We start from the raw sequence: 11,660 nt of genomic DNA on the forward strand, positions 1-11,660 counted from the left end.
GTTTGTAGCTGTGTGCTGCTTTACCTGCTGTCTGATCGTCCATATGTCTTTTTTACTGCAGTGAGCCTCGATGTAGCCAAACTCCTCAAGTATGGCATTGTTTTTATGCCATATTAAATTCGTTGTGTTGATGCATTTTGACGTGCTTCAATTTTCCGCCGCAACACGCAAACGTCCCCATTCGCTCAGTGCGTCATAGTTCCACATCGCTTAGGATTTGTTGCTGCGCGTTTGCGCAGTGTGAAGGAAAGAGGAGACCAGCTGCACAGGCAGGCTACGAAATGAGATGCAGGTGATCGGTATCGGCATCAAGAGCCAATGATCACCGATCATGCACGAAAATCGGCCGATTATGATCGGTGACCGATCGATCAGCACACCTCTAAAAAATACCCATCCTGTGATACTCAGTTTGAAATATATATTTTACCCAAGGAACTGCCTCATTCTTTCACACACACAAATGCACTCACTTTATTTTCATTGCTTATGGTATAACAGAGAATATTTTACTTCATCTTGCAGATTTGATTGGCAGACTTTGACATGAGTGGGCTGCATTCAGCCAGCTACTGATCTTTTTTAAGGTTTCTTCTGTCCCACGCCATTCTTGTCACATCTGTCATTTGCAAACTCCCACAGGAAAGGCTTTGTTTAGAATGATATTAGAAAAWTTTTTGAAGGAGTTACCGAAATTGCTTGGGKAGTACTGTCGTGCACTGTAACAACACTTGTAAGTTTATTGAAAGGTTTTAGTAGAATTAAAGCATGCTGAACATACCTGCTGTGACCGTTCTCACTCTTGACAAAATAACCGCCGACAATCACTGTGGATAAAGCAAATAGTGTTTACCCGTTTAGCCAATGTTTTCTATCAGCACACAAAAGGAGAAGGAATTTTAAAAGATTAAAACCGCTCGCTGGTTACTCTGTCAATCACTAAAGTATTTATAACCAGATGTGGGTAGTTCCTATTTACATTTACTCCTTTGCAATTAACCTACTTGAGTAAGCTTTATGAAGCTGGGCTTTTTTACCTTTACTTGAGTAATAATATTTCAAAGTAAAGCTAGTTTTAGCAGAACACAATTTCTGGCTACTGTACCCACCTTTACATTACTTCCCTAAATACACCTGAAACCAACATGCTTGCAGCTTATGTTGAATTCAGACTTCTTATTTGTACAAAAACCTCACTGTTAGGCCTGTCACGATAACAAATTTTGCTGGATGATTAATTGTCTAAAAAATTATTGCGATAAATGATGATATTGTTTCAAGACCTTTTGACACTTTAATGGAAATGACTAATAATGCATGCGATTTCCTGCCATAGTAGATACACTTTATTTTCAAACGAACACATAAGACTGAAACTAATAAACTAAATAAACAAAACAACCAAAAACAAAAAGGATTCTCAGTCTCCATTAACAAAAAACGTACTTGAATAAAAACTAAACAAGATAAAGCCAAAGTGGAAATAAATACTGCATTCAACCAAAAGAGTGCAGATTATGAAGTCTGTAAACTATATTGTCCTTCAATCATCTCTAGATTTAGATAGAGAAGATGGACACATCCTACTGCCTAACGCAGTAGTTCATACTACACGATTTTTTTRCCCCTATTTTCCTCTTATCTTAGATCATTTGCTGATCTAAGATTGTCGCTGGTGATTTCGTAACGGATCATCCTGTAGTGTATGGTGGGTTATGGTAGATCGTCGTGGCCGCTCTGATCTAGACTAGGAGCTTAAAGCTGAACACGACAGGTAGCCAATCAGAAAGCGCAGATTCTCCTCCGCGCTTTCTGAGGGGAAATGGAGGGGAATCCCAAACAGCTGACACGGCGCAACCCGAAGTCCAGCGGACATTGGAGACGATATGTGGAAACAACATTGTTTATTCAACATTTCATCCAAAGAATATAGAAATGACAAGGGGAGGAGTTGGAGCCAAATTGCTACCTCAGTTAATAAACCCGGTAAGTTTTCAGCTGTTCTTTGTTAACGTGACATAAATAGGTTATAATGATTTTCATTCAGTCAGGACTTTAAGCAGACTCTAGCCACATGCATCACAGGTAGATTCCAGTAAAGCATTGATTAATGCCTGATATTAAAATTAGTTAACTGGACTTGTAGCCATTATTTTGTGCCCATGTGGCTGGACACCACACGGCACGATCGAACCGTTTTACCTGGGATTTCTGTCTGCTAATGTGTGGTCTCTCAGGTTTTGAAATTATGGGCTGACAATCGGCTGACAACTCGTGTTGTGTGCGCTGGACATTACATCAAGGAAATGAGGAAGTGAGGGTCAATGGAGAGCAACAGAGCTGAGGCTTTTTTTCAATCAGTGTCATCAACAGAAAGAAAAAAAGGCAGGAAGAGACGATAAAACCGATAATTAAAATGAGGTTCATAGGTTTAATTTATCGTGCGATTAATTGATTAATTGATTTATCGTTTATCGCGACAGGCCTACTCACTGTTCTCATGTTTTTTCTTTCTGCTCAACGTGCTGTGTGATATGGATTTCAATATATAATGTCTTGTCATTGGATGTACTGTATACTGTGCCCAAATAGTTGTACAGTTGAGTTTTAAAAAATACATCAAAACGCAGAATACAAGAAATCAGCATCAATAATAGCAAAACATAAAAATGACCTGTAAAAGCACAAGAAGAACACAGTCACCACAATCAGTAGTTTAAAAAAATGCCACTAAGGAGATTTTTTAAAAGTTCTATGTTGTAAAAACAATATGTATTTATTTTCATTCGTTTTTTTATTTATTTTAAGCTTTATAATACCAATTTGAACATACTTTATTTTCTATTTTATTACATATGCACACAAATTTAATCAGCTGTTGTTGCCTGTTACTTAGTACATGAGAAGGATTATGGCCAATTAGTTTTTTACTCTTACTTCAGTATTTCTTTTTATGGCTTCTTGTAGCTTTCCTTGAGTAAAAATATATTGAAGAATTGCTATTCTTACTTGACTAGAATTTTTAGCTGCTCTACCCACCAGTTTTTAAACCATAAAATAAATATTTGTCACTGAATAATAAGTAATCATTTTTCTGACATTCTTTTTTACCTTTTTTATAGATACAGACAAGCAAAGTGAACTTATCTGAAAATCTTATGATTACAAGAAAAGAGATTTTGTTTCTACATTTTAAAAAGGACTGTTCTTTCCAATACAATGTTTTTAATTTTATTAACTGTATGCACTGTCACAATATAATCTCATAAAAATAATAAAAAGAACATATCAAGGGATTTGACTTTTTTTTACTGACGAAACTCCATTAACATTTTAGAATGAATTATTTTTAGATATTGAATGTCTTATAAACTAAATGGGTATTTCTATTTATTTTTGGGATGTTTTTTAATAGCTTCTCTCCCTACTTTTGTGAATGTAACCAAGCTTGTTACTCAATGTTGACTTATATAATTAATAGCTGCAGCAGCTGTCAGAACCTTATTTGAAGTGGCCAGGTTTCATTTCTGAAGATTTCCATTAGTTGCTTTATATGTGGCCTACTCAAAGACTTTTGCTCAGAATCTACAATTTAAATATCATTGTAAAGCTCCTGAAATGTATTCAGCAGGGACTCGCAGTTCTACTGGTCTCTGCATGAAAACCAAGAATTGCTGCCATGCAAAATGAGTTATGAGCATCCTAGCCGTTAGTCCCATCATGCCAGTGCTTGCCCATGTCACTGCCATCATTCTAGTCAACACCAGTGGAAAGAAGTAATAAAACAAAAACACTCAATAGCCAAAAAGAGAACCTTACCTCTTTGTTCTATTCTGTTATTACCTGGCTCTGTTTTTACTTTATTCTAGTCAGAGTTCTCAATTTCTGCTTTTAAATAAGTCAAGGAACAGAAGTGGAAACAAACCCTGTCATCCCCTTTCTGAATTTTTTTGCAGGGCTTCACCTAACCATGTGTTTAGACTTAATATTTCTCCCTTAATGAAACAAACAAATGAATTAAGATTTATCTGACAAATTATCACACAACAATAAAAGTTAGTAGATAATTCCTAGCCTTACTCTCGCACTAAAATAACTCAAAATAACGCAAAGCAGCTTTGGGGAAAGTGCAATCCTAAAAGTTTAGGTTTTACATTGTGGAAGTAATGGACAATTTAAAATACAATTTTGCCATCTAATTTACTTAAAATCAGAATATACAAATAATATAATTAATGATAGTAATCTCTTTATCAATAACAGATAATTACTTCATTACCAGGCTTGCATGTTGTCAAAGAACATCAATGASCTAATAAACAGAACAAATGGAAAACTGTCTTCTATTGAATTCTGAGAAAATGCTGCAGTCTAAGTACTACACTAGTTTTTGTTATTTGCTTTACACCAGTTCTGTTATTCACAATGTCTGTAATTTCTCCTTTACCTCTGTTTGCCTCGTAAAGCTGTATATGCAGCCTGATTTTATTTTATTTTTTTTTACACCGATAACCAGTTTCTCTCCTGAGGTCACAAATGACAATAGATGCTCCTGAGTACGTGGAGGCTGTCTTAGCTTTACTTGAGTCATCATGTTTTAACAGGCCTTATTCTGCTTATCAGCCCAAAACCTGTGTGTGTGTTTCCTGAAAGCACCCAAATCTCCCTGGGTGATTACATTGACCCAAGGCCATTGATTACTCACCATGGAGGCTAGAATGTCATTGGAACACAGGCGGCTACCAATTTTTGCATCCTGGCTCTGCTCTCATTCCCCCATTGCTCAATCCAGTCTCATTTATTCTCCTGCCCTTTGTTCTGAATAGAAAGCAGGCTGTGCCTGTTGCTACAGTTYCTCAAAGCAGAAATTAGCTCATTTTTTATGCAAGTCAGAATGGCACAGCAACCACTTTCTAAAAAATAAGGTACAAAGTAATTCTTAAATGAGGGGGAGGGGGGACTGGTGCTGCCTACCACCCTTTATTTTGCCTTCATTTCATTTCATGCTCTCATCCGGATGTCATGGCGGTTGACAAAAGTTTGAGCGTTGTCGAAGTCCTCCAGACCCAAGCAGCAGCAAACTGCAGTCATTTTTCTCTTTTCTATACTTTTGTGTGACAAGGTTAGCTTAGGGCAAATGACTGGAAGCAGTGTGTAGTGAGCAAAAAATACTCTTGATTTGAATTCCAACTTTAATCTCTTCTCTCTTTATCTTTTCAAAGGAACACAAATCCTATCTTTAGGCTGACAGCTGGAGGCTAATGTTCTTTATTTGCTCTGCACAACTTGAGCAAAAACTCAAAGTGAGCATATTTGACAAGAAAATTTGAGACATGACTTTGCATATTTCTTTTTTTATAAAAATACCTACTGCTTTAAACCAGCTGACCAAAGCTAGCTTAAGCTCTGCTTGGGTTGCCAGGTGAAGGGATGGGTTTGGCTGGGCTTGCTAGGTAACAAGGCAGCGCTAGCAAATTGTGATTGTGTCAATCACCCAGCCAGAAAACAAATGGGTGAGGTTTTAAGGCACTTGGATGGTTATTAAAAGCAGTTGAGACCCACATGGAATTATACAAATGTGCAAAAAGTTAATTTTGCATTACAGGTAAGCATCTAAAAAGGTGATATGGGCTGTTTAATTAGTATTAGAGTGAGTCTGCAGAGATGAAAACTACAGTTTGAAAATATTTAGCATGAGTTGAAAGTTGTTGAAGTTTTTGCCATTTTGTTTTTCTGTGAATTCTTTTCTGTCTGTTTACTTGGTGTTCAATCATAGTTAGTTTTTGGCTATTTACTCATCTGTGTTTTTCTGTGATGGTGCTGTTTAGTTATTTCCTCTATGTTCCCATGTGATACTTGCATAGGCTCTGCCAGTTTGCTGTCTGGCCTCAATGTCCTTAAGTTATGTCCACTCATATCTGTCCCAAATTCAGCAGGAATACTCACCTGTTTCACTTGAAGCACTCACTCCTCCCAAAGTTCTCTGGTTCTTTTCAGTCATCAGAAATCCTTCCTGCTATTAATGGTATTTGCTTTTTGTTTATTCATTTCACTCTGAATTATTCTCACTCGTTGGATTTTATTTGCTGTTCGTCTCCGACTTCTTGTAAGTTAATCTGTTTATTAATTAAAAGGTCAAATATTCATCCTTACTACTGACTGTTTTCCTATTTGAGCCATCAATTACACACCAAAACCATTGCAGAGGGAGTGAAGGGACACACGTGTCCCTTTTGACATGTGTGTTGAAAGTCCCATACATGAAAAACTAAATCCAATATCCACATTTTATTATTCACTTCTGTCAACCATTTCTCATCTATATGTATGAGCAATATTCTCAGGACAGTATTAATTTCCATCAAAAGGCTCATACATAAATTGTATGTTCATTTTGTCTTCGCTACGATTTGCTCTGATAATTCTGTCTCCACTGTTTGACGATTAAATATCACTCCTGCATAGTAAGGGCGGTTTGACATGAAGTGACAACAATTGTCCTTAGCTCATATTTGACATGCACAAATACTCAAACACAACTAAATTGTCAAATAGAATATCATCAACAAGTTGGAAGTGGTTGGAATTACTTCTCTTATTTTTAATTTTTGTGGTGTATAGCCGATGAAAAGTCAAAATTCAGTTTCTCAGAAATTGGAAACATAACAAAAAGCCTTTTTAATACAAAATGAGCACAGTAACAATTAAGCATTAATTTTGACTCTTTGTCACAGGATTTGGAAACTATTGAAGAATATTCATAATTTTACATACAAACATTAATATAGAATAGGGGACCAATGGAAATCTCATCAAATTCATCTTGTAGTGTAACAACACAATTCAACATTGATTCTCAGTTTCTTTAAAAAAAAAAAAGCTACTTGTTTTATCTTTGAATAGTATTTTCTAAAAGGAAAATCAAATTTCCAAATTAGCCACAAATCCACAAGATACCCAGTTTCCCTTCTTTGAATTTAATTTCTGAAATGAATTGCGTTTTTAATGATATACTAATTCACTGAGCTTTCCTGGGCAGACTTACTAATATCCAGAATGAATAAAATTTCTCTTTATGTAAGGTTACATCTAACCCTGAAGATTGATCTTCATATTTAAAGTTTTATGTAAAAGCTTAAAATAAAGTGAAAACGTGTGGGGATCGGACACTGAGCTGTTTGGTGGATTTAATTGAAAAAACTCTAATTCAGTTCAAGCGTTTAGCCAAAGAAAAGCTGAATTCCTGCTAGGCAATCACATTTTTTTTTCAGGCACTGAATATTTCAAATGGCTTTGTGCCCAGGAGTTACTTTGGCCCTGACCCGTAGTATTAGCACAGTACATTGCCTCCATTGGCAACGGCAGCAGGTAAAATGGGCTGATTTTGTTTTGTTGGCATTGTCATTTATTGACAATCCTGGAGGTAAGCTCCTCACTGCTGCCTCTGTTATTTTAATCATATTTTAACAGAGTACTTACTTCACCAAGTTATTTTTTTTTAATTGGTCTGTCAAACATCACTTTTTGGCCTTCAATCTACAGTACAAAACATTTCTTTTTTTTGTTTTGTTCTCTCACAAAAAGCAATCACTCACAAGAAAGCTTTCCTGGATGCCTAAAGTCTACTGAATAATAAATTCATTGAACAAATAATTGGTTGGACATCCTGTCCAGGCTGTTGTGAGAGAGACAATTTATTTTTTTTCAATATTACCTTTCAAACAGCCGCTCCTTCAAGATAGAAAGTCAAAACAAATTGACAAGCCACACAGCAAATTATTCATTTTGCGCCATTATGCGATTTGTTCAAGAACATGTAATGTTGCATTTTCTCTGTTTTTCTACACAAGGAGTGAACATTACTAGAACATAGCTGTTCTTAAGAGCCATCATTAGTGGCATCCAACTAATAAGCACAACAATTGTAGTGTTACAGTTTTATATTCACTTGCTTATGATAAGTTAAAGCAATCCATGCATAGAGCTGCTGTTTATGAGCAAATTAACACATTTAGATACATTATCCTTCAAATTGCAGAAAGAGCAAAATATAACATGCCCATCAACGTCATCAGTCTTTTGTTTCAACATTTAAATGGTAAACAGTTCTTGTGATGTTCAATATATGTTATGTTTTCTTTATCCAGAATATCCTAGATGAGCAGAGATGCTATTTACACTCGGATAAGGTTTTAAGACCTCCTACTACTCAAGTTGTTGTTATTTCTTGGTTGGTAGCGAGAGTGGGCAGGTGCTTTGAGGGAATGTAAGTGATCAATGAATGCATCGGAAATCACCCGCAGCTCCTTTTAAAAATTCATCATCAACTGTAACCTCTCWGGGCATTCATTCACTACCTACAGAGCAACAGGTGGCGTAGAGCAAGAGGTGACAGTGTGCTAATTGAAGCAACCACTTTTAATTAGATTTTTGGCGTTGAATATAAGAAGAAAGTTTATTATGCCAGACATATTATAAGCTTATATTTGATATTTTCAGTGATTTCTATATGATTTAGCTTTTTTACATATTTTATGTATATAKCATTTTTCACTAATAAAAATCAAACACTGCTTTTAACGTAATGCTTATGTTTAGCATAAATATTAAATTGTGACTAGAACTAAAACRAACCCAATTAATTAAATGACACAGATAACAGATGGGCACAGCTGAAAGATAAATACCGAAGCAACACTTTTTTACACCACACTTTTTTACTGTTACAAATGATGTAATATATATATRCATATGCATGCACACATACAATGTATGTGGTAACATAACACTCCAATACAGAAAAAAACACATTTAAGGTTTTGAATGTAACTATGGTGTAGAAATATGGTTACACGCTTCAATCTCTCTTGTACTGAATACATTTTTACAAGGAAATGATAAGAAAATGTCCTGCAGTTTAACAAAAATTTAACTGAACATTAACACTGAATGTTTTTTAGCTARAATATCAAAGCTATATTTCAGAAAATGGATTTATAAATAACTAGTTCAGTCCTTAAAATATGCTAATTTGGATGCAAAGCAGATGCGGGTAAAAATCAGTGACACTGACCTAGTTTTGCAGGTATTTTTACAAATGGAGCTTGTCAGTGTCAGAAGCTAATGCGCAGGAGCTCGTGGTGCTTCAATGTTTGGACATGTATAGGAATGAGTCACTCTCTGCTGGATATTTTGATGATATTGTGTTTAAAAAGTCATAATGCTTCTTTGAGGAAAATTTTTGTTTGACATAATGGACAGAGTAAAACCACCTGAACATGTTAAAGTAGCAGCCATCATAGAAGAAACAAAATGGGTTATTCTAGACAGCTCGCAGAGCCATTCCTTTTAAAAGAGAATGAGATATAGTTTAATTAATCAACCTTATATATACACAATAAGGTAGATTTGGTCACGTTGATGAGTTTGSTTTCTTGTCAAACACAATGTTAGTAGTTGATCACTATTGACATGATTAATAGTGACCAGGTGCACAATACTTTAAAATATTAAAATTCATAAATTCACAGACTTGAATACAGYATGCTCAGAAGGGCAAGATAATAAAAATTAAAACGAATAAGAAAAACTATGCTACTGTAGATTGAATTTTTGTGGCAAATTATTGTCAACTTCACTTTCGCTGTATCACTCAAACCCATGCTTGAGTGTGAATATAGTCATCTTTAGTGGCATTCATGTAGATTATAGTTAACCAAGCACAAAGTGACCAATATAGGTGGCCATATTGTGACATCTTTTGTTGATTTTATTGGGTTTTACTTTTTTCAACAAAGAAAGCTGTATTTTGACAAGACAAAGAATTTCTTGGTGCAAACAAGATTAATCCAATATCAGTTACAATTAATTTGTCATGTCAGTAAAACAGAAGCATAATCCCATTTATTCAGTGACTGCTGGATCTCTGTTTTAGATTACGATGTCTGGTGAAGCAACTGGAGAGAGGAGAAGCTTCCCTTGCTGACCTCAAGAAAAACCTGGAGTATGCAGCATCGGTGCTTGAATCGGTTTACATTGAGGAGACAAGGTAAGAAGAACATTAATATTGTAGAAGAGACTGAGTTTTGGTATGCTTAATTCTTTGATAACAACAGAAATACACATCTTTTTACCAAAACCTGCAAAACTAAACCGTGCAATTAAAAATTGACTTGAAATATTTAGTTTTTCACTGTGGTTACAGTTTCTTCATTTCTTTTTCTCATAATTTTATTTATAATTTATTTATTTTATTTTTTCTTCTCATTCGTGTTCTACGTTTRTTATTATTACAATAAAATAAGTCAAACTAAGTGGAAACCAAGACTTGGTTGTTTACCAGACATAGCATTTAGTAGTATTTAGTTATTTTGGAGCTGTGTGTGTCTATCACATGTTGTTAAAGTTTTTTTGTTACCTTTTTTTTTTTCAATTCTTCCACCACCGAATGTCTGCATGGCTAACGTGGGCAGCTGGTATGTACTTTTAACAAGACCTTGCATTTAAATGACTGACAGCAAAGCAAATTTGGCTGCATATTTATAAATCTGTTTTAGATATAATTGAAGTTAGAAAATAAACTTGGCCTATAAATGTCAATAGTTGAGTGACAGTTCAAAATATGAGCTTTGACCAGGCTTTGGGAATTATGTAAACCTCTCATCATCTAGATTCAAACAGATTAGGGTCAGCGATGGGCTGACTCCAGTCCAGGAGAAAGGATGATGGACTATCAAGTGCAGGGTTCATGTAGTACCATCGTTATCGGAGGGATGTGAATGCTTTTTCGGAACGTAAACAGGCTTTGTTTTTGATCCTGGACACGTTAGTAAAGCTATTAAGAATTATGTCACCCAATAGGATTTGTATGAAGCCTTATGGGGTTTCTGTGATGTTTTGGATTTATCAAATATATGACATAACAGGYCATATATTTGATTGACAGGTGTAGGACTTATGTCTTATCCACAGTGAATCTCTCACCTTTCATCTTCATATAGCTGATCTTCTTTCTTTTAAAAATCCTTTCCATCTTATACTTCCATCTCCTCATCCAGGCGATTGGTGGACACAGAAGATGAGCTCAGTGACATCCAGTCAGAGTCTGTGCCTTCGGAGGTGCGAGACTGGCTGGCCTCCACYTTCACCAGGCAGATGGGCCTAATGCTCCGGCGGAATGAAGAAAAGCCCCGTTTCCGGAGCATCGTCCACGCCGTGCAGGCTGGAATTTTTGTCGAGAGGTAAAGTTTGCATGATGTAATAAAGCATTTTCACAACCTCAAATAACCRTGCAATTGCAGATCATAAATAATTTACATGGGCAGTCACTTGGAGCTGCAAATCTATCACTTGCGAGCCCAGACAAAAGCTGCCTGGAGGGAGGTAAAGAAATTCTATCAACATCTTTAATTTGGTTCTGCATAAAACATGAGTAAGGACATAATTCATGAACTTTCTAACTGTAGGTGAAATTTACTATTTGATTTTGAGTAGTAAAGCTTTATTGGCTTTATGCTAATCAGTCAGTCTGCTCTGTATGTTAATTTTATTATGAATTTACATGCTTTCATTTAAAATATGTCATATGTTCTGAGATATGAGCAATGTTGTTTAGAAAAAGTACATTTATTACACCTGCATGTTGTAAAGATTTGCTAAAG

General features: G+C 35.5%; 1 protein-coding gene across 7 annotated transcripts in view; it reads left to right on the plus strand.

Moving 5' to 3' along the window:
- Nucleotides 1-11,660, plus strand: part of pde1cb (phosphodiesterase 1C, calmodulin-dependent b) — a 107,179-nt gene that overhangs the window by 70,767 nt on the left and 24,752 nt on the right. For 4 of the 7 annotated variants that reach the window (XM_008434500.2, XM_008434502.2, XM_017310163.1 and 1 more), the window contains 3 exons: nt 9,935-10,048; nt 10,473-10,475; nt 11,058-11,240. In XM_008434500.2, coding sequence (XP_008432722.1) covers nt 9,935-10,048; nt 10,473-10,475; nt 11,058-11,240 — 300 coding nt within the window. The remainder of the gene's footprint in view (nt 1-9,934; nt 10,049-10,472; nt 10,476-11,057; nt 11,241-11,660) is intronic. The other 3 variants (XM_008434501.2, XM_008434505.2, XM_017310164.1) reach the window with 1 other exon arrangement.

Source organism: Poecilia reticulata, linkage group LG17 (assembly GCF_000633615.1).
Source record: "Poecilia reticulata strain Guanapo linkage group LG17, Guppy_female_1.0+MT, whole genome shotgun sequence".
NCBI classification, from domain to species: Eukaryota; Metazoa; Chordata; class Actinopteri; order Cyprinodontiformes; family Poeciliidae; genus Poecilia; species Poecilia reticulata.